The sequence below is a fragment of the Amblyraja radiata genome, chromosome 1 (assembly GCF_010909765.2).
Source record: "Amblyraja radiata isolate CabotCenter1 chromosome 1, sAmbRad1.1.pri, whole genome shotgun sequence".
NCBI lineage: Eukaryota > Metazoa > Chordata > Chondrichthyes > Rajiformes > Rajidae > Amblyraja > Amblyraja radiata.
The window spans coordinates 23,400,515-23,427,065 of NC_045956.1; the positions used below are offsets into that span (position 1 = coordinate 23,400,515).

Sequence of the window (26,551 nt, forward strand, 5' to 3'; positions counted from 1 at the left end):
TGTTTTCTGTTTGCTGTTACAGTTATAAGAGACATTGGTGAGGCCATATTTAAGGTATTGCATTCAGTTTTGATCACCCTCTTATCGAAAAATATGTTCTTAAGCTGGAAAGGGTGCAGAGAAGTTTTACTAGGATGTTGCCTGGACTCGAGGGCCTGAGCTATAGAGAGAGGTTGGCAGGCTAGGACTTTATTCCTTGGAGTGCAGGAGAATGAGGGGTAATCTTATAGAGGTGTATAAGATCATGAGAGGAATAGATGGAGTAATGGGAACCTGAGGGGCAACGTTTTTGCACAAAGAGCTGTCAGGAAATGGAACGAGCAGCTGGAGGAGGTGGTTGAGGCAGGTACTATCACAATGTTTAAGAAAAATTTGGACAAGTACATGGATAGGTTTAAAGGAATAGGGGCCAAATGCAGGCAGGGGGGACTATTGTAGTGGGGGAACACTGTTCGGACGAAGGGCCTGTTTCCATGCTGTATGACTCTATGCTCCTGCTCAGCATACCATTTTACATTTTATGCTTAAAGATATCAACAGCGCATCGCCGATTTTATTTACTTGCATGAAACTGTTGCTATCTCAGCAAAATGTGTGCAAATCCCTCCGTTCAGACAGAAGCCCTCGTGTGAAAGTGGACAGTTCATCTCGTGATTCTCCAGCATACTTGTAGTTGTTTCATCTGTGTTGCTCCTGGTAGTAACTTCTGTTGAACTTTCAGTGGTCGGCGCAGAGCTGATCACACCTGAACAAATTACAAAATATTTCATTCCTTAAATAGTCTGATGTTGCAAGCAGCATTGTTGCTGCAAAACAAAGGAATTAGTATTTCATTTGACATGTGCGCCTATCCTTGCTTGTCACTGAGGAGGTGAAGGTGAGCTGACCTCCTAAAGGGCCTGTCCCACTGCGGCGACCTAATCTGAGAGTTCAGACGAGTTTGCCCTCGACTCATACTCGCAGCATGGTCGACACAAAGTCCTAGGAGGTCTTTGTAACTCTCCTTCATACTCGAGAGTAGTCCCCGCGTACTCGAGGCTTCAGTTAGATCGCGGCGTATTTTTTAACATGTTGAAACATGACCGCGAGTAAAAAAAGGTCGCCATGGAAAATATCGATACTTTTTTACTCGTAGGTTTAGTCGAAGTAGGTCGTAGTAGGTCGGCATGTTAGTCGTACGTAATCGAGGGTAGTCGAAGGTAATTGAAGGTAGTCAAAGGTAGTCGTAGATAGTCTTCAACATAGTCAAAGGGAGGTCGAAGGAGATCAAAGGAGGTCGTCTTCACTCTCCACTATTCGGTGTCCAATTTTCCTGAAACTAGTCGATGCTAGTGTTCAACATAGTCGAAGGAGGTCGAAGGGGGTCTTCTACATAGTCGAAGGAGGTCTTCAACGTGACACTTTTTCAAACTCTCCTAAACTCTTCTAAACTCGCCAATTAGGTCACCGCAAAGGGACAGCCCCTTTAAACCATTGCAATCACTGTGAGGAAGGTAGTCATATAGTATTGATGGATGAAGAACACAGACTTTGATACAGTGATAAGGAAGGAACGAATGTGATGCATGACCAAAGAGTGGCAGTGTGGAACCTGGAGTCATGGTGAGGTATAGCATAGAAACAGATCACTGGTTGGCATGGACTCGGTGGGCCGAAGAGCCTGTTTCCACATTGTATCTCTAAAGTCTAAAGTCCAAAAACGAAGGCAGGTATTGCGGCAACATATGGTGGCACAGCGGCAGAGTTGCTGCCTTACAATGCCCAGGGAGCAAGGTTCGATCCTGACTACGGGTGCCAACTGTACAAAGTTTATACGTTCTCCCCGTAACCTGTGTGGGTTTTCTCCGGGTGCTCCGGTTTCCTCCCACGCTCCAAAGATGTACAGGTTTGTAGGTTAATTGACTTTGATAAAATGGTAAATTGTCCCTAGTGTGTTGGATAGTGTCATTGTGCGGGATCGGTGGTCGGCGTGGACCCGGTGGGCCAAAGGGCCTGTTTCTGTGCTGTATCTACTAAACTAAACTAATGGTCCTTCAGCCCCCCATGTCCATGCAAACTTTCAACCATCTATTTACACTCATCCTACGGTAAACCCATTTGTAATTCCCACAACATTCCCATCAATTTTCCCCAGATGGTATCACTCATGTACATATTAAAGGGGAAATTTACAGTGACCAAATAACCTGACATCCTGCATAAGCATTCAGGGGAAACCCACAAAGTGACATGGAGAATGTGCAAACTCCTCAAACCCAACACTCACAATTAGGATTGAACCCACCTCTTCGATAAAATTAGTGGATAATGGAAATCATAACAATTTTTCCAAAACAGTTGTATTCAGGCTGTATGTGATCAAATGAGTGAATCTTTCAAAAATCTTATAAAGAATTTATAGATAATCCTGCATCTGCTTATGCGTGCATGCAGACACAGGCATGCACATACAATGAAACGCGCACACATACATAGATGCACACACACATACACACATACACACATGTACACATACACACAGACGTGCGCACACAAAGAGCCATGCGCATCCAGACAGACACATACACAGGCGTACACACAGACACAGACACACACGCACAAACGCGCACACACACACAAACGTTCACATACACAGAGGCACAGGCACACACAGACACACACACAGGCCCACACACGCACACAGGCACACACACACAGACAGGCACACACACACAGACAGGCACACACACACAGACAGGCACACACGCAGACAGGCACACACACACACACACACATAAGAACCACATACACCAATAGATAACAAGATGTTTTGTGAAAATCTAAAGTTTAACATCCCTAAATAACATAACGGACTCATTGAGTGAAAAGCTTGCATACTTACGTAAACAATGATACCCTGTCCCTATAAATCCTCCGTAACATGTACAGGTGTAACTTCCATCTGTATTGGTGCAGATAGCATTTTCATCACAGCTATGCACCCCAGTTTTACATTCATTAATATCTGAAAAGCCAACAAAATACATCATTTTAGAACGTATCATTAATGTGATTTATCAGTATTATATTCATATCTGATTTAATTTATAGGTTTCATTTCAAATTGATGGCAAGCTTTAACAAGCTTGTTAATACATGAAGCCCGACACAGACAGGAAATTAACTCAAGATAGAAACTCTTGAATACGGGCATGAGAAATATTAAAAATGGGTCATTCGCACTCTCATACCTGCTCTCACATTCAGTAGGATGATAGCTGATGCTTTACTTCAATGCTATTTTCCTGAGCTTATATCCCCTTAGTATCCAAATCCGATCAATGTCTTTCTTGTATATATTCAACAACAGAGCCTGACGAAGGGTCTCGACCCGAAACGTCACCCATTCCTGCTCTCCAGAGATGCTGCCTGTCCCGCTGAGTTACTCCAGCATTTTGTGTCTATCCACAGTCTTTGGTATGTTGGAGGAAACCAGGGTACCAGGGGGAATAACCCATATGGTCACCGGGAGAACATGCGAACTCCGCATAGACAGCACCTGTTGTGAACCCTGGAAGCTGGTGCTCTGAGGTATAATTTGTCAAAGTAGAGCTGATTGAAGAGGTTCTATTAATGTGCACATTACTGGCTACCTTGCACTAAACATTATTCCCTTTATCATGTATCTGTACACTCTGAATGGCTCGATTGTAATCATGTATTGTCTTTCTGCTGACTGGTCAGTATGCAACATAAGCTTTTTACTGTACCTCGGTACACGTGACAATAAACTATGTATCTCTCTATAGAGCCACCAAGGCCTTCTCAGGCAGGGAACTAAAAGATCATTATTTATAGGGGGTATTAAGAAATAAAAATCTCTGTCCCCAGTGGTTGACCCCTTATTTTGAGAAAACATTATGCTTGCAACTCACCCAAGAGGTATGAACAATTTTTTGTTATGCCTTCATACATTTAAGAGTGGTCAAGGAAAGAGCGTTCACGTCGCGGTCCTGTTTCCACAAATATTTCCACCACCACGCACAAGAAGCGACAAGACAGACACCATTGTATGCAGTTTCCGATAAGTGTGTTCAGCTCAGGCTGAACAACTTCTAATCTTGTGTGTGGACTCGATAAGAAGAAGATACATTTAAGTGTTTAAAGAAAAGCACACAAGCATTTAAGAGGCTTTTACTTAGGCACATGAAAACACTGGGTATGGAGGGATGCAGATCAAATTCACACTGAAGAGAATAGTTTAATTTGGCATCACGTTTGACACAGACATTGTGGGCTGAGGACTTGTTCCTATGCTGCACCGCTCTAAGTGTAGGAAGGAACTGCAGATGCTTCTGGAGTCGACTATGTTGAAGACTAGCTTCGACTAGCTTCGGGAAATTGGACAGCGAATATTGGAGAGTGAAGACGACCTCCTTCGATCCCCTTCGACCTCCCTTCGACTATGTTGAAAACTATCTACGACTACCTTTGATTACCTTTGACTGCCCTCGATTACCTACGAATAACATGCCGACCTACTACGACCTACTTCAACTAAACCCACGAGTAAAAAAAATATTGTTTTTTTCCATGGCGACCTTTTTTTACTCGTGGGCATTTTTCAGCATGTTGAAAATTGGCCTAATTCTGCTCCTATCACTTATGACCTTATGAAACAAGTGCAAAATATTTGTCTGATATCTCTCATATCCTCAAACATATTTTCCCATGTCTTGACCATGTAAGGTATGATCACATTTAACTTTTCCTTTTTACTTATCCACAGAAAATGTAAGTTTGAACTAATTTCTCTTACTATCCTACCATAGTCTAATTTTTATTCTCAACACTTCGGTCTTCTTTTGCTGCAATTTGAAATATTCCAATGTTCAGATTTGCTGCTCTTTTAGGAAATAAAATAAACTTTTTCCTTCGATCTAATACAATCTTTAATTTCTACCAATAGCCAAGACTGGAGTGCTTCTCCAGTTGAGTATTTTTTCTTTAACAGGGTGACACAATGGTGTAACTGGCAGAGTTGCTGCCTCACAATGCCAGGGACCCGGGTTCAAGCCTGACGTCGGATGCTGTCTGTGTGGAGATTGCACTTTTGTCTTTGTGACTGCATGGGTTTCCTCCCACATCCCAAAAACATGTGGGTTTGTCGGTTAGGTAGCCTCTGTAAAATTGCTCTGAATGTATAGGGAGTGGATGAGGATGTGGAAAAACATAGAACTAATGTGAATCGGTAATAAGTGGACTCAGTGGGCCGAAGAGTCTGTTTCCACAGCGTACCTTTAAACTAAACTAAAATAATAGTCATGACTTTGAATCTCTGTACCAATACTTTATGTGTTAGGCATTGCTTGTTTACTGTTATATCTTTTCATGATGTTTCCCAGCATACTGTTGCCAATTCGTGCTATACGGCTTCTTAGTTTGCATTGTTCAACATAAGGCTCTGCAGTCAGAATTTTTTTAAATATATAGCATCCTATCATATTATATATCAGTGCTCATTAAAGGCCTCTTAATGATCAGATCCTCAATTAACCCTCTCATTACGCAATAACACAATATCTTGTTGGTGCCTGAACATGCTGAACTAAAACGCATCTCTTACGAACCTCATCTTCCGTACTATTAATACCAACCTGGTTTGCCATGTGTGTAGTTTAGTTTAGTTTATTGGCACGTGTACGCACAATCTCACATTAACCTACATCCTGAACAGTTCAGTTCACAGTTTATTGTCACATGGACCGTGGTACAGTGAAAAGCTTTTGTTGCATGCTAACCAGTCAGCAGAAAGACAATACATGATTACAACCGAGCCATCCACAGTGTACAGATACACGATCAAGGGAATAACATTTAGTGCAATATAAAGTCCAGTAAGGTCCGATTAGGGATAGTCCAGAGTCTGCAATGAGGTAGATAGTGGTTCAGGACTGCTCTCTAGTTGTTGGTAGCATGCTCAGTGGCCTGAAAACAGCTGGGAAGAAATGGTCTGGAAGTATGCGTTTTCACACTTCTGCACTTCTTTACCTCCGGATTGAATGTCCCTTGTGATTTCTATATTAACATCCATCTCTAATTTCCTGATCTGTGTGTAAAATCATGAAGGGAATTGATAGGGTGAATGTTCAGAGTCTTTTACCAAGGGTAGAGGAATCAAGAAACAGAAGACGGTTTATGGTGAAAGGTGCAAGATTTAATAGGAACCTAAGGGGCAACTGTTTCTCTGAGGGCCGATGGGTATATGGAACAAACTGCTAGAGGAGTAGCTGAGGCAAGTCGCATGATTGCATTTAACACTTCCACAGATACATGGGTGGAAGAGGTTTAGAGTGCAATGGAATACATTTGGGCAAATAGGAAAGCTTAAATGGGGCTCTTGTTTGGCTTGGACAAGTTGAGCCAAGGGGCCTCGTTCCATGTTGTATGGCTCTATGATTCTATGACTTTATTTATACAATGGCCAGCTTTGCTATTTTTGTACTGCCAATTCATGCCACTCATTTCTTCTGTTCCTCACTATTTCCTAACTCCGTCCAAACCGATTCTACCTCTCTATTTTCCAAACTAAGATCCTTCCTCTCTACTCCCTTCAATTAATTCTTTAAATAGCACCTAGAAAAATGTCAAACAGCTCCAATAGTTGCCATCAACAGTATCTTTGATCAGCAAAGCCAATGCAACGGAAAAAAATAAAACGTCTCACCGTAACAGAAGAGTCCATCACCACCACCACCATAACCAGGATGACATTTACAGACAAAGCTGCCCTCTGTGTTAATACAGCCTGTTCCATGTTCACTGCACAATGCCATGCCAGTAGCACATTCATCAATATCTGTAAGGACATAATATGTTACATCTTGGAAGTAACTGGTACCATCACCCCTAATGGATCTTCAGAATAAAAGGACGTTCCTTTAGGAAGGAGATGAGGGGGAATTTCTTTAGTGAATCTGTGGAATTCATTGCAACAGAAGGCTGTGGAGGACTAGTCAATGGATATTTTTAAGGCGGAGATAGATAGATTCTTGATTAGTACATGGAGTCAGGGGTTATGGGGAGAAGGCAGGAGAATGGGGTTGAGGGGGAGAGATAGATCAGCCATGATTGAATGGCGGATCAGACTTGATGGGCTGGATGGCTTAATTCTGCTCATATGAACTTATGAACCTCAGGACTGAGGAATTGGTAACTGAATCATTTCTATGGTCTAGCTAGTTTAATTTATGTAATCTGGGCTTGCTGCATAATACAGTGAAAAATAAGCCAGGTCCCGCTGAGTTACTCCAGCATTTTGTGTCATACCTTTGGTCTCAATCACATTGCACTTTCTGCAGAAACAAAGAACTGATGAGGTTGTTTTATACCAAAGATAGACACAAAGTGCTGGAGTAGCTCAGCGGGACACTAAATGCTGGAGTAACTCAGTGGGACACTAAATGCTGGAGTAACTCAGCGGGATACTAAATGCTGGAGTAACTCAGCAGGACATTAAATGCTGGAGTAACTCAGTGGGACATTAAATGCTGGAGTAACTCAGTGGGACACTAAATGCTGGAGTAACTCTGCAGGACACTAAATGCTGGAGTAACTCAGCGGGACACTAAGTGCTAGAGTAAATAAGTGGGACATAAAGTGCACGAGAAAGTCTGAAGAAAGGTCCCGATCCAAAACGTTACCCATCCTTTTTCTTCAAAGATGCTGCCAAAGTTACTCCAGCACTTTGTGTCCATCTGCACCTTCTGTAGTTTATTGATATACTTGACAAAGATGTAGACAACATAATTGAACTAGTGACTGATAAATATAAACAACATTTTATTGGACTATGGAACAGACAATGATAAGTTGGCAATAGGGCTACAGATTTAGAAGCTCTGGTGGACCTGGAGAAACTTTCCTGCAGTTTGGAAATCATTTGAAAATTCACAAACGTTATAAAATGAATGCACAATCAATATGTCACATTAATAAAACATTAAACATGGATGCATTCCATGCATTTCTTAAAATAAATCTGTTTCATGAATAAATTAAAGATCACACACAAGGACAATTAAAGTTAAGTTATTACCATTGCAATTGTTGCCATGCAGAGCAAATCCTTCCAAACACTGGCACTTAGCAATTCCTTCTGAGACAATACATCGAGCATTGAGATCACATTCCAAGACACCACAGTCATCTTGATCTTGAGAAAAGGTAAATCAAACCAACTTAATAAGGCCAATACATAATAAACCAGCTTTTAAATATCTGCATTATCTTTATTCTAAGGAATGTGTAGAAAAACACAAATCAGCCTCAAAAAGACACAAGTAAAGAGGTGAGGGTGGGATGTTTCTATTGGTATAGTCAATAACAAACAGGATAGCAAAGATAGCCCAGTATCCCCATTTCAAGCTACCACATGCTATATAGTAGATTTGTTTCAGGAACAAGAAGAAACGTTTGAATGTCTGGAAGCATGTTGAGCAAGAGCTGATGAGTGTACCCAAAATAATTGTGAAAAAAAAGTATTTTGTATTAATTTCTAATGTCCACTTGTAAATGCAATCAGTAAACAGTGATAATGTGTTTTATTGATTGAAAGATGCAGCATTAGAACATGCACTTTGGCCCACTGAGTCCATGCTAACAATTCATAATTTCATCACACCAGTTCAATATTATCCGACTTTCACTTCCACGTCGTACACACGAGGGGCAATTTACAGAGGCCAAACCGAAGTATCCGGAAGAAGCCCATGCAGTCGATGGAAGCACAGACAGCATCCAAGGTCAGGATTGAACCCAGGTCTCCGGTGCTGTGAGGCAGCAGCTCCGCCAGCTACTATGCTGTGTTTATATGTAGCTTTATATGCTATACATCGGACACAAAGGTAATTTGTTAAGTGCCACAAGCCACACATTTAATTTCAATTAACATGATCAAAGGACAAGAGTTCTGCGAATAATTCCAATAGAACTTTAATGTCTACCTGACTGGAGGCAGCCTTTATTTCACGCTTCAGTCGAAAAATGTTATTTATGATAGTAGCCATTTTGTTCAGAAGCGAACTGGTGGCATTGTATTTAAGAGCCTGGCTCACCAAGGCACTGAAGGCATGATCTCCGGACTAATACATAGAACGTCACCCAAAAAACAGAAATCCAGAAATTCAGAGTAGTGCTAGTGATGTGGAGATAGATAAGATGAAAGCTGGACCCTGACTAAACTTCTTTGGGGGACAAAGAGATCTGAGGATGTAAATACATCTTTGAACACAGAACATGAAAAAAAATACGGCAGAAAATTAGGCCCTTCAGCCCACAATGTCTCAGCTGAACATCATGCCAAAATAAACTAATCTCATTTGCTTCGAAAGTGATATCGTGCTGAGAAAGTAAGTTAAAAAAATCCATTGTGAAGCTAGAATGCGGAATCAATGGATATAGTCTATATCAGGGGTTGGCAACCTATGAATGCGGTCCGTAACCTGAAATCATCCGGCCCGCAGGTGGATTTTTCCCCCGTAATCTACCGGCCCGCTGAGCAGCGAGCGCTGAGCATAGGTGATTGCATTGGTGAGCTAGAACATAGAACATGGGCCAGTACCACACAGGAACTAGTCCTTTGGCTCACAATGTCTGTGTCGAACATGAAAGCAAGATAAATGAATCTTGTCCGCTCCCATTCCCTGCATATCCACATGCCTATCGAAAACGTTACTATTGCATCTGCCTCCACTGCCACACCAGGCAGCCTGTTCCAGGCACCTAGAACCTTCTGTGTAACAAATGTCCTAAACTTAGGCCCTATCACATTAAAGCAATTTCCTTTGCACATATTGAAGAAACTGGATTTATTTTCTCCTTGGAGCAGAGGAGGATGCGAGGGTGTATGATGGAAGGTTGATTCCATGATGCTATGACTATTTAAACTCACAAAGTTACTAGAGAGTGTAAGTAGAGACACCTTTTTCTTCTGGCAGAAGAATGAAGAACTCAAGGATATTGAATTGAGATAATTGACCAAAATAAATAAACATAGAAACATAGAAAATAGGTGCAGGAGTAGGCCATTCGGCCCTTCGAGCCTGCACCGCCATTCGATATGATCATGGCTGATCATCCAACTCAGTATCCTGTACCTGCCTTCTCTCCATACCCACTGATCCCTTTAGCCACAAGGGCCACATCTAACTCCCTCTTAAATATAGCCAATGAACTGACCTCAACTACCTTCTGTGGCAGAGAATTCCACAGATTCACCACTCTCTGTGTAAAAAATGATTTTCTCATCTCGGTCCTAAAAGACATCCCTCTTATCCTTAAACTGTGACCCCTAGTTCTGGACTTCCCCAGCATTGGGAACAATCTTCCTGCATCTAGCCTGTCCAACCCCTTAAGAATTTTGTAAGTTTCTATAAGATCCCCCCTCAATCTTCTAAATTCTAGCATGTACAAGCCGAGTCTATCCAGTCTTTCTTCATATGAAAGTCCTGCCATCCCAGGAATCAGTCTGGTGAACCTTCTCTGTACTCCCTCTATAGCAAGAATGTCTTTCCTCAGATTAGGAGACCAAAACTGTACGCAATACTCCAGGTGTGGTCTCACCAAGACCCTGTACAACTGCTGTAGAACCTCCCTGCTCTTATACTCAAATCCTTTTGCTATGAATGTTAAAAGTGACATGATGAACATATTTTAACAGAGCAGGTGGCTATGATGAAAAAAGGAAGGCCGCAAAAATTAATGGAGATAGATTCAATCAGAGTGTTGGAAACATAATTTAAACAAAAGAAAATGCATTGCTATGGGGAGAGTGTAGGGGAGTGGGTCTATATGGATTGATTTTGCATACTGCTGGCAAAGACCAAATTGACCAAATTACTTCTCTCTGTACTATAACATTTTGTGATTCTTTGCATGAATTAAATGTCCAGAATGTCCTCCCTCATCTGCTTTTGGCTGTGCAGTGTTTATTGTTCAATAATTAGGTCATTTCAGTGGGAGAATTTAACTAGGTTTTTGATAATGCATGGATTAATATTACATTTTCTTTGTGGAATTAAGTCCATTTTGTAGATAAATTGTGTAAATGTTCATGTGACTAAGAAAGCAAAGGCTAATAGAGTAGTTTAACAGCCTCAATCCTATCAAGTAAAATGCAATTAGAGATAAGAAAACTAGTATGTACTAGACTAAGTGGGACCCGTTGGGTCCCATGTTCACACGGGAGGGCTGATCCCCCGACACAACATTCCACCTCTCCACCAATTCCAATATTGGTGGCCAGTGGGGGGGCTTTCTGGAGTGCTGGTATGGGTTCTTGGGGTGGCAGCTCAGACTTTCAAGCCTGATCTGCTGGCAGCTCACTCACGGCTCGTGGGCTGGCAGTTGACTCATGACTATTCCTTGAAATTCCATTTCAAGCAGGGTGCAAGGCCACCAAATTCAAATCCATGTTCCTACCATTTCAAGCAGGGTGCAAGGCCACCAAATTCAAGTGCAGTTTCTTACCACTATGAGCAGGGTGCAAGGCCACCGAATTCAAGTGCAGTTTCCAACCACTTCAAGCAGGGTGCAAGGCCACCAAATTCAGTGCAGTTTCATACCACTTCAAGCAGGATGCAAGGCCGCCAAATTCAAGTGCAGTTTCATACCACTTCAAGCAGGATGCAAGGCCGCCAAATTCAAATGCAGCTTCATACCATTTCATGCAGGGTGAAATCACCATAAAACTACACAAAACACGAAACCCACAGTTCAGTAGACATTCAGTGTGTTCAGTTGATTCACAGCTCAGACAGAGTCATGACCTTTCCCTCCCCCATCATGCAGAGACTGAGCCACACCCACACTTCCGGGTGTTATAACCCCTCCCCCTCCCACTGGAAAAGGTGTGGCTTTCAGGGCGTGATTGACAGGAGAGAGATTCTCAACATATTTTAAACACTAATAACACTTTTATCTTTCATTGATGGGAAGAATTCTCTGCACCTGCTCAGCGGAGAGGGGACTGAGTAAGATGGCCAAAAATCAGCCGTAAGTGATAGCGTTTTATCTAAAATCAATATACAGTGCAAACTGGAAGAAAGTGCATTTGCAGTACTGCCTTTCAACTTCAAGCCAAAGCACCCAAGCCACCATTTGCAGTAAGTAGTGCCTTTCAACTTCAAGCCAAAGCACCGAAGCCACCATTTGCAGTAAGTGGTGCACATCAACTTCAAGCCAAAGCGCCCAAGCCACCATTTGCAGTAAGTAGTGCCTTTCAACTTCAAGCCAAAGCACCCAAGCTACCATTTGCAGTATTGAATTGAATTACCCTTTATTGTCATTCAGACCTTTTGGTCTGAACAAAATTTTAGCAGTCATACAAATAATAATAAATATCAAAAACACACAATAAACACAAATTTAACATTAACTGTGATGGAAGGCAAAATTCTTAAAGTCTCTGTCTCTTCCCTCCTTGTTCTCCCTCTGCGCTGAGGCGATCCAGGCTTCAGATGTTGTGACCCCGCCAGGTGATGGTAAGTCCCGTGGCTGAATCCAAGCGCCGTGAACGAGCCGGTTCAAACTCAGTGGCCCGGAGCGGTCGAAGCTGCCGCCCTCCAGTCCAGCGGACGAAGCTGTTGTTGCGGGAGCTTCGGAAAAACATGTCACCAACCTGGGACCTGCGAGCTCCCGATGATGTCGTCCACTGGGCCCGCGGCCGAGTCTCCGAAGTCTGGTCGCCGCCTTCTGAACGCCGGAACGCCGCCCCAGCTCCGAAGTCCAGTCGCCGCCACCGCCGGAACGCTGGAATCATGCCACAGCCCCGAGGCCGCCAGCTCCGTCATTAGGCCTCGGCGTAGACAGAGCCGGAGTCGGGGGATACAACAAGAAAAGTCGCATCCTCCCCGAAGGAAGAGACCAAAAACATGTTTCTCCCCACCCCCCACACAGATACACAACCTAATAAACCAAAATTGACTAAAACAGGACAAAAGAACAACAAAGAAATGAAAAAAACAGACGGACTGAAGGCAAGCCGCTACTGCTAAGGCAGCGCCGCCATCTTGAATAATAGTGCAACTTCAAGCTAAAGCACCCATGCCACCATTTGCAGTAAGTAGTGCCTTTCAACCTCAAGCCAAAGCACATAAGCCACCATTTGCAGTAAGTAGTGCCTTTCAAATTCAAGCAAAGCACCCAAGCCACCATTTGCAGTAAGTAGTGACTTTCAACTTCAAGCCAAAGCACCCAAGCCACCATTTGCAGTAAGTAGTGCCTTTCAACTTCAAGCCAAAGCACCCAAGCCACCATTTGCAGTAAGTAGTGCCTTTCAACTTCAAGCCAAAGCACCCAAGCCACCATTTGCAGTAAGTAGTGCCTTTCAACTTCAAGCCAAAGCACCCAAACAACCATTTGCAGGCAGTGCCTTTTTACTTCAGACAAACCATATTTTCATTTTCAAACCACATTAAGGGTACTCACAGTTGTGTATACATTTGTTCAGTGTTATTCAGTGCTCAGAGAGACGTAACCATTGGCTTCATTCATCGGGCAGACACTGAGCGAGGCACACCACCTCCTGGTTTTATAGTCCCTCCCCCTCCCTCCAGCAGGTGCAGCAGTGAGAATGGTGATTTTTTTAAACTTCAAGCCAAAGCTCCCAAGCCACCATTTGCAGTAAGTAGTGCCTTTCAACTTCATGCCACCATTTGCAGTAAGTAGTGCCTTTCAATTTCAAGCAAAGCACCCAAGCCACCATTTGCAATAAGTAGTGTCTTTCAACCTCAAGCCAAAGCTCCCAAGCCACCATTTGCAGTAAGTGGTGCAGTTCAACTTCAAGCCAAAGCACCCAAGCCACCATTTGCAGTAAGTAGTGCCTTTCAACTTCTAGCCAAAGCACACAAGCCACCATTTGCAGTAAGTAGTGCCTTTCAACATCGAGCCAAAGCACCCAAGCCACCATTTGCAGTAAGTAGTGCCTTTCAACTTCAAGCCAAAGCACCCAAGCCACCATTTGCAGTAAGTAGTGCCTTTCAACTTCGAGCCAAAGCACCCAAGCCACCATTTGCAGTATGTAGTGCCTTTCAACTTCGAGCCAAAGCACCCAAGCCACCATTTGCAGTAAGTAGTGCCTTTCAACTTCAAGCCAAAGCACCCAAGCCACCATGTGCAGTAAGTAGTGCCTTTCAACTTCCAGTAAAACACCCAAGCCACCATTTGCAGTAAGTAGTGCCTTTCAACTTCAAGCCAAAGCTCCCAAGCTACAATTTGCAGTAAGCCACCATTTGCAGTAAATAGTGCCTTTCAACTTCAAGCCAAAGCTCCCAAGCTACAATTTGCAGTAAGTAGTGCCTTTCAACTATAAACCAAAGCTCCCAAGCCACCATTTGCAGTAAGTAGTGCCTTTCAACTTCACGTCAAAGCACCCAAGCCACCATTTGCAGTAAGTAGTGCCTTTCATCTTCAAGCCAAAGCACCCAAACAACCATTTGCAGGCAGCGCCTTTTTACTTCAAACAAACCATAATTTCATTTTCAAACCACATGAAGGGTACTCACAGTTGTGTAGACATTTTTTCAGTGTTATTCGGAGCTCAGAGAGATGTGACGCTTGGCTTCATTCATCTGGCAGACACTGAGTGAGGCTCGCCACTTCCTGGTTTTAAAGTCCCTTCCCCTCCCTCCAGCAGGTGCCACAGAGATAATGGTGATTCTTTTTAAACTTCAAGCCAAAGCACCCAAGCCACCATTTGCAGTAAGTAGTGCCTTTCAACTTCATGCCACCATTTGCAGTAAGTAGTGCCTTTCAACTTCAAGCCAAACCACCCAAGTCATCATTTGCAGTAAGTAGTGCCTTTCAACTTCAAGCCAAGGCACCCAAGCCACCATTTGCAGTAAGTAGTGCCGTTCAACCTCAAGCCAAAGCACCCAAGCCACCATTTGCACTAAGTAGTGCCTTTCAATTTCAAGCAATGCACCCAAGCCACCATTTGCAGTAAGTAGTGCCTTTCAACCTCAAGCCAAAGCACCCAAGCCACCATTTGCAGTAAGTAGTGCCTTTCAACCTCAAGCCAAAGCTCCCAAGCCACCATTTGCAGTAAGTAGTGCCTTTCAACTTTGAGCCAAAGCACCCAAGCCACCATTTGCAGTAAGTAGTGCCTTTTAACTTCAAGCCAAAGCACCCAAGCCACCATGTGCAGTAAGTAGTGCCTTTCAACTTCAAGCCAAAGCTCCCAAGCTTCCATTTGCAGTAAGTAGTGCCTTTCAACTTCAAGCCAAAGCACCCAAACAACCATTTGCAGGCAGTGCCTTTTTACTTCAAACAAACCATAATTTCATTTTCAAACCACATAGACATTTGTTCAGTGTTATTCAGAGCTCAGAGAGATATGACCCTTGGCTTCATCCATCTTGCAGAGAGTAAGTGAGGCACACCACTTCCTGGTTTTATAGTCCCCCCCCCCTCCCTCCAGCAGGGGCAGCAGAGAGAATGGTGATTTTTAAAAAAAACATTAATATCTCTCTGATTTGTCATCAATGGGAAAAATCCTCCGCACCTGTAAGGCGGAGGGCGGCTCTGAGCGAGGTTGCCAAAAATGACGGCCGTAGGTGGTGGCGTTCTGTCGGAAATCGCAGCACAGTGGGCCAAAAGCGGTCAAGATCAGAGATTTAGTAATATAGATTATACTAGTCAAAGCTATTGGCATTAAATGTGAACAATTAAATGATTGCTTTCTGACCAGCACCAGTCTCAAAGCACTCCAAACAGGTGTTATCAAGTTTATATTGTTAATAGGCCAATCCCTAAATGTCTTGGTGCATGGTGGCTGAGTTGGCGTGGGTTGGCCTTTGGGTTGTTAGACAGCTAGACAACCCAAAGGAGCCAGGTTCAATCCTGACCTTAGGTACATAGAAACATAGAAAATAGGTGCAGGAGTAGGCCATTCGCCCCTTCGAGCCTGCACCGCCATTCAATATGATCATGGCTGATCATCCAATTCGGTATCCTGTACCTGCCTTTTCTCCACACCCCCTGACCCCTTTAGCCACAAGGGCCACATCTAACTCCCTCGTAAATATAGCCATTGAACTCACCTCAACTACTTTCTGTGGCAGAGAATTCCACAGATTCATCACTCTCTGTGTGAAAAAAAAAATCATCATCTCGGGCCTAAAATACTTCCCCCTTATCCTTAAACTGTAACACCTTGTTCTGGACTTCCCCAACATTGGGAACAATCTTCCTGCATCTAGCCTGTGGAGATTGCACAATGTCTCTGTGATTATGTACTTTTTTGTGGGGTGTTCCAGTTTTCTCACACGTTACAGATATGTTAATAGCTTAATTAGTTACTGCCAGTTACTCTTCAGTGCAGTGAAGTGGCAGAATAATTAAAGGCGAGCTATTGGGCTTGTCAGATAGAATAAATTGCAGAGCTAAAACAAATAAGGGGAAAGGTAATGGGACTAATAGAATTGCTCTGCTCAGAGCCAATATGGACCAAGTTGATCAAATGTGATGTGATGTAATAATTATGGGGGGGTTTTACCAGTAGCAATTACCTGATACCATTATCTCTGCCACAAGTGTGGATTTTGGCTGGTGTTCAGGAGTACTCATATCTTCAATGTTACTGGTAATGGAGGAGCTGCCTGCGAACTTGGACAGATTTTCATCTTGTAATCCGGCGGTTGATGACAAATTCACCTTGGCGGAAAAGGAAATCCTGGGATCTGTTGGCAAGAGTCCAAATGTTGTTTCCTGTTGCTCAGTATGCCAGCACAGTCCCAAATTGTCCATTAGTGTCACTTCAAATACCCTTCCCATTTCAAAGTAAACTTTAGATTCCTCGAGTATTCAGACCAGCGACCTTTGTTTTTATTTTTATAAAACCTCTAATGGAGTGAAACATCCCAAGGCACTTCACAAGATTAACCCGAGGCAAAATATCATAACAAATCACAGCTTGGTCAAAGAAATAAGGACTTAGAAGGAACTTAAAGAAAGAATAGCCAAGAGGCTTGTTGAGACCATTCTAGAGCATGGACCTAGATAGTTGAAACCGTAAAAGATAACGGGAATTAAACAAGGGGATAATAGATCTGGTGAGTGCTCTACATATAGAGAGATTAAAACAATCTTTACTCTTTAGTTTAGTTTAGTTTCGTTTAGAGATAGAGCGTGGAAACAGGCCCTTCGGCCTACCAAGTCCATGCTGACCAACGATCACACATACATTAGTTCTATCCTACACACCAGGGATAATTTACAGAAGCCAATTAACCTACAAACCTGCACGTCTTTCGAATGTGGGAGGAAACCGGAGCACCCAAAGAAAACCCACACGATCATAGGGAGAACATACTAACTCCATACAGACAGCACCTGTAGGCAGGATTGAACCCGCGTCTCTGGCGCTGTAAGGCAGCAACTCTACCGTTTTGCCACCGTGCCGCCCTGACTCTTATATTTTTTTTATAAGAGTACAAGGAATACTCTTATTCCTATTGTGCACCTTAAACCTCTTGGTATCATCTTCAGACACTAGCTGTGTTTCTAATTTTCTCTTTGGACTTTTCACTCGTTTTCCAATATTTTATTCTCATTTTTTAGCAATGTTTAATTTATCCTTTGATTTCCCCCTGTCAGATTAAGGTGCAATGTACAGCACTCCAGTATGTAGTTTAAAACACTGGTAACTTCATGACTCACCTCTTAACCAAATGTTTAGATCTCCATTATATATCTTCTCTATTTGTTGGATAGAGAGGACTGATATATTGCTAGCTTAATGCAAATCTGTATTTGAAATTCTTTTCACTAACATAAATGGCAGCTGGTGCCATTTTCGAATCTTTTAATAAAGGTTGTCAAATTAATTCAGTTATCAAAGATTTAAAATGTCAAAGTTCACGCACCCAGGGAAGTTTTCTATTTTTCTATTTTTTTTAAATAGGTGCACATATCTCTTTATCAAAAACACAAACATGCTGGAAACTATTCAGCAGGTTAGTCAGTAACTGTAGAAGATGGGTTTGAATCATTGGCTGTTCCACAGTTGCTGCCTGACCTTTAGTTTTTCCAGCAGTTTTTGTTTGTGTTTCAGATTTCCAGCCTGCGTGTGTTTTTATTAAAAAATTTCAGGTGATAATGTACCACTTGCTTCCAAGTGAGAGATTATTAGCAAGTGGTAGGACTATGAGGGAAATATTTCTTACCCACGGTGGTTGAAACATTTTCAAGTTGACATGATCGTCCATTTGCTTTCTTCTGGAATCTGTTGCGGCATCGGCAGTGAGCAGCTCCATACCTATTCTCACAGACGTGATCACATCCACCGTTCTTATACAGGCAAGGATCAGCACCTAGTGTATTATCGCAAGAAATCTGAATATAGTTCATAACTACGAGCACAGACCTTGCTGAGAAACTCAATTTATCGTAAAAAACTTAGGAGACATTTCAGTTAACCAGGCATTGCAGTGATATAATAGATGGCCATTAATTGATTCAAAGTCATTGGAAAGAAAAAAACACTGCGATTGAAAGTATTTGTGTACAAATCAATCAGCAACTCGTGAGCAGAGATAAATTGCTAAATGTGAAAATCCACACAAGTTACACCACACCTCCATAAGCAGCATGAAAATAATAAGCGGTGCCCAGTATATTGAATAGTATGAATTTCCTGCACTAACATAGTAAATATGGATGGAAAGTGGACATTGAACAGATTAAACAGAACCTCACTTTTCATTTGATGGCATGGCAAGTTTTAATTATTACCAAATATCTGTTCTGGCAACTGTTACAACTGTGGAATCTCACGTTTCAGATTTTAGTTATTCCTAGAGAATTAAAAGGAAAAAAATAGTTTTTACTTGTCCATACTTAAAAAAAAATTGAATCCTGTATGCGTTTCATTTTTGATTTGACTTTTTCAGCCTGATTTCACATTGAGTTTGAGGTAACAATTACTGTTTCGGACATAACTATTACTGAATCTCTGATTAGATAAAGAGATGTATAATTGCAAGCCTTGTTTACACTGGCAGTGGTCTACAAAGGACATTATGGCCTGAAAGGTGAATTGGATAATACCTCTTTCTTGGGTGCAGGTAAGGTTTAGTTTAGTTTAGAGATACAGCATGGAAACAGGCCCTTCGGCCCACCAAGTCCGCACAGACCAGCGACCCCCGCACATTGACAGAAGCCTACACATACTAGGGACAATTTACACTTATACCAAGTCCATTAACCTGCAAACCTGTACATCTTTGGAGTGTGGGAGGAAACCGAAGATATCGTAGAAAACCCACGCGGTAAGTCGGGAAGAATGTAAAACTCCATTCAGCGTAGTTGGGATCGAACACGGGTCTCTGGCGCTGCAAGTGCTGCCCTAAAGTTCAATTTCAATTTTATCTACAGATGATCATGCCTGGAGTCCACCTGGGTGAAATTGCATGAGCTTCGAAACCGAATGAGGCCCCTGTGTATACTATTAACGTTAGCACACCGGACTTTTTTCTGAAGCTCACCAAATTATGCTACTATCTTTGTAATCACCATTTTGACCTTGTCGACATTAATTGGAACAGAATGCTGCAACCTATGATTATAACTAAACAATCTCAGCAGAACTAAGTGTAGGAAGGAACTGCAGATGCCGGTTTACATCAAACATAGACACATAATGCTGGAGTAACTCAGCGGGACAGGCAGCATCTCTGGAGAGAGAAGGAATGAGTGAAGAAGGGACTTGACCTGAAATGCCCAAAATATCACCCATTCCTTCTCTCCAGAGATGCTGCCTGTCCCGCTGAGTTACTCCAGCGTTTTGTGTCTATCTTCAGTAGAACTACAAGCAGTTTGTGCTAGTTTTTTTATAAACTATTTAAAAGGATGCTCTATTGATATCAGGAGATTGATTAGGGACTTCAGAACAGTCTGCTCAAACATTCTCCTCATCCGTAGAGTTTGTTTAAACTGATGGAGTGATTCCTCTAACATTTAATTGTAGAAACACAAAACATGGAGAGATTAATATTTCAATGAAGTCCTTGATCATTTTTCAATGAGGAATCTTTCATCAGTCTCCGGTTGGGGTTCATTTGAAGTCATTGCAACAATTGGCCATTTCACTGGAAGTATTATTGGAAGAGGAACACATTTCACTCAACCAATAGCTAATCAAATTCTCAGTCCGTCATCATTTCTCACTAATGTTCCCACACCAAATCCCGTTGTCTTCTCCACTTGACACAAAGTGGCCTCTAAAGGTTGGGGCAATGGAGTAGAAATGTCATCTCCGCATGCTGCTTCCGTTATGTTTCTCTGTCTTTCGTGGCTATCCCTCTCTCAGATACCTATTCAGAGAACAGGACAAACAGGATTTGGGCATTGTAACCAAGTGATTAGCTTCCCACTGGGTGTGTATATTCCCACTGGGTGTGTACATTCATTGGCACAACAGCATAGCGTACCTAAATATTTCAAATTGATGTGGTTCCTTTATCATTTTTAAGTAGAAAGGGACATGCAATGCCCACCCTCAATCAAAGTTTAGTTTAGTTTGATTTGATTTAGAGATACAACGCTGAAAAAATCCCTTTGACCCACCGAGTCCACGCCGCCCAGCGATCTCCCCGTACATTAGCACTATCCTGCACACTAAGGACAATCTACAATTTTACCAAAGTCAATTAACCTACAAACCTGTACTAAGGAGATGCTGCCTGGCTCGCTGAGTTACTTCAGCATTTTGTATCTATCTTTGCTTTAAACCAGCATCTGCAGTTCTTTCCTACACATTTAACCTACAAACCTGTACGTCTTTGGGGTGTGGGAGGAAACTGGAGCACCCAAAGAAAACCCACACGGTCACGGGGAGAACGTGTGAACTCTGCACATCTGTAGTCAGGATCGAACCCGAGTCTCTGGTGTTGTAAGGCAGCAACTCTACCGCTGTGCCACCATGTCACCCCTAACTCGAACAAGTTCAATAACATGAATGACATTAACAACCTTTCGAGGTGATGCAATAGCCAAGTCCATATCAGTGACAGCAGTCGTCTACAAGTACAACTTATCTCTGCATAAATACCTGTTATTAGCATTAAATGAAAATATCTTGCACTGATTATAGTGCCTTGCAGGAACAAACCAACAATGTCAAATTAAATTTTAAATTGATGGGTAATCATAATATTTTTTATTGTAACCTTACTAACGCTAGCACCTTTTTTATTTCCCAAACTTTTATGTAGGTTACAACAATTGTAGCTAAAAATGTTATTATACCACAAGCAATGGCTCAGTTAAAAGATTCTTGTGAATATAATTTTAATGGAGCTTTGAAATGTACCGTGTGTATAATTTAAGAAAATAAAAATTGCTTGATGTCTGTTCATTAGAACTATTATTTTGATTTATCAAACAAAACAAAACTGACAAGTGAGGGGAAAAACTGCATGTGTTGGGAATTTGAGATAAAAACTGTAATGGCTGGAAGTAGTCAGCATTTTAACCAGCTTCTGTGGAAAAATAAACAAAGTTAACTTTTCAGGTCTTTGAAGACTGAGAGAATAACAGCTTCTCTTTCCAGCATTTTTTGTTGTAAACTAGTTGTTGCCCACAACAAGGCACAAAATGAAATTAGCAATTAAACAATGAGCCAACGACATAATCTCCCATCATCCAAAATATTCACGGATAAACACCAAATGCTGGAGTAACTCAGCGGGACAGGCAGCATCTCTGGAGAGAAGGAATGGGTGGCGTTTCAGATCAAGATCCTTCCTCATTTCCCTTCTACTTGACCCAAAACTTCACCCATTCCTTCTCTCCAGAGATGTTGCATGTCCTGCTGAGTTACTCCAGCATTTTGTGTCTATCTTCGGTTTCAAACAGCATCCACAGTTCCTCACACTTTCTTTCTCAGTTGTGTACCTGCACAGAATATTAATGGAGCTCTTTTTTCAGTGGATAAAGTGAGTCTGATATTCTATGGACCCCCATATCCCAATATTGCAGTATCTGTATTTGCAGCAAAAGCTCGTAATGTTATGATCCTGTAGTCCCAATATTGTAGTCGTGGTTCCCCAGTCCATACTCCCTGAGGCCACATCCACCTGTTGAGAGTGTGGCTTTAATTTACCTTATTGAAACAACACCCATTATGGTACATATTTGTACAACAATCTTTAAGATATCCAAATACTTCGCAGCCAGTTACTTTTGAAATATGTCCACTGATATTTAACAGCCAGTAATAATCCACAACAGTTTAACAGTGTTAAAATGATGAGAGTAGTAGCTATTTCCCTTATCTCATCGGTTTGGGTATAATTTTGATTTAAGATTCCATTTAATATCATGCTGAGGAAAATAAGGGTGCGTGTAACATCAGACCTTGCACATTTCACAATAGAAAGCTGGGTTAGGTTACCTGGGAAGGCGAAAAATTATTACATCAAAACTTCTTGTTAAAGGAACTGAGACAATTAACTGGGATTATCTTTTAAACTACTTTTTACTTTGTTCAACTGGTTTAATTAACTAGCCATCCATCTGAAGGATCCCAAAACATTGCCTATTCATGTCCTCCAGAGATGCTGCATGACCCGCTGAGTTACTCCAGCACCTTATAGTTCTGGCCTAATGAATTCACCTGGCTTGGCTAATGGGTGAACGACAACAATCGCTGAAGGTCTTCGCATACTGCCTCGGAGTCTCACTCTGTTGTGACCAGTCCACTTGTCAACTCTCATCAGAGAAGACTTACGCCAGTCTGTAAACCAGACGTGGTCTTCAAATACTGCTACGTCAAATGGTCGTCCTTCAGAGAAGAGGGGGGGGGGAATGTAAAAAGAAAGCTTTTAGAGGACTGTTCATTTCGTGTTGCAGATGAGACAATGGTGTGCAACTTCAGGGTCACAAAAAGCCTCACCTACTTCGATCTGTGCAAGTATCCGACGGTTTGATCCATTCAGATCTGACATCTCGATCACAGAACGTTTGGCATCACACCAATACAGCTTGTCAGACAGGTAGTCTATGGTTATTCCACTGGGCCAAACGAGATTACTGCCAACAATCACCAGACGCTGTTCACCCTCCAGAGAACAGCTTTCTATTCTAGGTCCATCTCCGCACACAGTCCAGAATAGCTTCCTGTATTAAATGAAGTGGTACACAACACACCGTTTTAAGATTTACTTTGCTTGTTTCGTGTGTGTTAAATAAGACCATCCGCAGTAGAAATAGATGTATTTGAATTAGTAGCAGAATTAGGTGCATTATTAACAGCTCAGCAGATCCTGAACATCAGGAATATGCTTGGTTTGTTGCATTATTGAGATGTAAAGGTTGTGAAAACATAAATGAAAAGGTTTTTAAAGTGCTGCAATATTTAAGCCGCTGCATAAAATAGTTCAAAACATTTTATTTTAATTATGAAGATCAATTATGACATTTTTTGCAGTTAAAAAGTTGTAACTAGTGGTAGGCCAGCTAACCCTCTGGGTTGGAAGAATGCAGACATACACCTCTACCAGACTCCAAAATCCATCAGCCGGAATTGAGCACATCACAAATATGTGTCATATTCAATTACTGAATCGAAGCAGGCTTTTATTTTTAAAGATGCGGATTTTTAAACATTGGTAGCATTAATTATGGAGATTATTATTTTTAATGCTTCTGATGAGCACGCTATTCAAAACACTAGAAGAAACTTAAATGAAAAGATAAAATTAACCAGCTGACCTTGCCAGGCTTCTGCAAAACATGTGATTGACAAATGATCTGATTTCAACAGTTTAATGGTGCAATGGAACTTTATTTGTCACACATGCAACTGCACAGTGATATTCTTTCTGCATGTATTACACATGCTAGTGCCGCCATTTTTTAAAATTGTATTTATTTTATTAGAAGCGATTGTACAAGGAAAAGGCGATCGACATAACAGTTATACAATTATTGTACAGCTTCATTTTTAACGTTAGAACCTAAATTTTTTTTTTAAAGAAAAAAAATGAAAGAAAGAGAGAAAAAAGAAGAGAATGAAGAAAGAGTAAAATAGGTAAAAGCGAGAAAAAGACCCCTGAGCTACCAAAAAAGGTGCCGCCATTTTTGGCGCCATCATTCAAAGTCCGAAGTCTGGTCGGCCCGTGTGTTCATTGTACTGGAGCAGTTCCTGCGAGCCGACGTCCGTCTACACTCCTCGCCCGGCCATCTTTGTGTCCTGGGGGGGGGGGGGGGGCGTCTCCTGCAGTCTACTCGAAGGCGCTGGAGGCATCACCCAGCCATCCAACAAGCCTTCATGCGAGGTCCTAGTCCCGTCGACCGATGAGCCTTTGGGTGGGTTCCCGGTCCAGCTCTCCGACGAGCCTTCCAGCTGGGCACCGTGGCAACATGAAGTGTAGATGGAGTCAATGCAAAGGTGGTTGTTTCAGCTATTTGGGAAGTTATGACTTCAAGTCCATGTGTTTTGACAGTCAATTGCCCCATCGTACATTTCATTGCAAGAAATGATTACTGGTTATTATTGTACTTTTTTGGAGACATTTACTAAGTTGCCACTCATCCCATGTCTCGCTTCCGATCCGAGATGATGCAAAGTGAGTTCTTCAACTCACTTAGTGCCTAGACATGTGTGTTCTTAGACACGAGCTAATTTGTATGTATATGAGATTCATTGATCCGTACACTGGATTAGTTAACCTTGATTATATTTATAAGATGTTTCATTTAATAATCTTAACATGATATTCTTGCCTGTGATGCCATTTTGTTTCAATTGTCTTCCTCAGCTAAGCTTGAGGTTTAATAGTTTAATGAAGTTAATGACATTCATGATACGTGTGGCATACTATGTTTCTTTGTCCAGTATTTCAACAAATCCAGCTATTCACGTGCAACATCAATATTAAATAATTGGCAGGAATTCCTTTAGTTACTGTGAACTAATGGAGAATACCTCTGCTCATTATACCCCAACCAACACTTCCACAACATAGAAACATAGAAAATAGGTGCAGGAGGAGGCCATTCGGCCCTTTGAGCCAGCACCGCCATTCACTGTGATCATGGCTGATCATCCACAATCAGTAAACCATGCTAGCCATCTCCCCATACCCCTTGATTCCACTAGCCCCTAGAGCTCTATCTAACTCTCTTTAAATTCATCCAGTGATTTGGCCTCCAATGCCCTCTGTGGCAGAGAATTCCACAATTTCACAACTATCAGGGTGAAAACTTTTTTTTTTCATCTCAGTTTTAAATGGCCTCCCCTTTATTCTTAGATTGTGGCCCCTGGTTCTGGACTCGCCCAACATTGGGAAACATTTTCCTGCATCTAGCTTGTCCAGTCCTTTAATAATTTTATATGCTTCTATAAGATACCCTCTCATCCTTCTAATTTCCAGTGAATACAAGCCCGGTCTTTCCAATCTTTCCTCATATGACAGTCCCGCCATCCCGGGGATTAACCTCGTGAACCCACGCTTCACTCCCTCAATAGCAAGGATGTCCTTCCTCAAATTAGGATAAACCAACCTTAGAATCATAGTCATAGAGAGATCAATGTACAGCAAAGAAATGAGCCCATCGACCAACCTTGTCTCTGCTTTTCAGTATCTCCACTAATCCCATTTGTCCACAATAGGACCCTATCCTTTGATGACGCCTATTTAAATGTCTGCATAAATCTCCTTTAAAGGTAGCAATTGTATTTGACTTATCTGGCAGCATGTTGCATACGTCAACCACTCTCAGTTTAAAAAACGTTCTCCCCTGTTTAAGAAACTTTCTCCTCATCTCACCTTTAAAACTCTTTTGTCTCACATTAAACCTGTAAAAATTTTTGTCAGATCACTTAACAATCCAGCGCTATGAAAACACAGATGATAATTCTCATTTTAAATCTCTTCTTCCCAGCTGTTTGCCAGCTGCTATCAGGCAACTGAACCATCCTACCTCAACTAGAGAGCTGTCCTGAACTTCTATCTACCTCATGGGAGACCCTAGGATTATGTGACCGGGCTTTATCTTGCACTAAACGTTACTCCCTTATCTTGTATCTGTACACTGTGAATGGCTCGATTGTAATCATGTATTGTCTTTCTGCTGACTGGCTAGCGTGCAACAAACACTTTTCACTGTACGTCGGTACACGTGACTATAAACTAAACTAAACTGAAACTAAACTATCTTATCTGATCAACTCAGTTGCTGGTTTGCTTCTTTATTATTTAACACTCTTACCTAACCAATGGATGGACAGCGATTCCTCTTGGCATGTCGACACCCTCACGGATAATCACTTCTCTCTGTGTACCATCGAGCCCACTCCTTGCTATGTGCGATAACCTGCAACAAAGAAAGGCAATTAACGCTATTGTTGTTCTTCATCATTTGACTCAGTCATATGGTTGTTCGATAGTGTCGCTTATGTCATATTGATTTCAGCAATGATTGCTGCTTGGTTGCCATTTGTTTAAAGCATGTGCTATGTGGATAACTGCTCACACTGTTGTAACAATGTTTGCAAACAACTCAGAGG

General features: G+C 41.9%; 1 protein-coding gene across 3 annotated transcripts in view; it reads right to left on the reverse strand.

Moving 5' to 3' along the window:
* The window catches only part of egf (epidermal growth factor), a 97,696-nt gene that overhangs the window by 9,180 nt on the left and 61,965 nt on the right, over positions 1-26,551 (reverse strand). For 2 of the 3 annotated variants that reach the window (XM_033018859.1, XM_033018858.1), the window contains 9 exons: positions 26,254-26,358; positions 22,934-23,157; positions 22,655-22,822; positions 18,204-18,350; positions 16,548-16,718; positions 8,078-8,194; positions 6,707-6,838; positions 2,882-3,004; positions 562-745 (listed from right to left, as the gene is read on the reverse strand). In XM_033018859.1, the coding sequence (XP_032874750.1) occupies positions 562-745; positions 2,882-3,004; positions 6,707-6,838; positions 8,078-8,194; positions 16,548-16,718; positions 18,204-18,350; positions 22,655-22,822; positions 22,934-23,157; positions 26,254-26,358 (1,371 nt within the window). The remainder of the gene's footprint in view (positions 1-561; positions 746-2,881; positions 3,005-6,706; positions 6,839-8,077; positions 8,195-16,547; positions 16,719-18,203; positions 18,351-22,654; positions 22,823-22,933; positions 23,158-26,253; positions 26,359-26,551) is intronic. The other variant, XM_033018861.1, reaches the window with a different exon arrangement.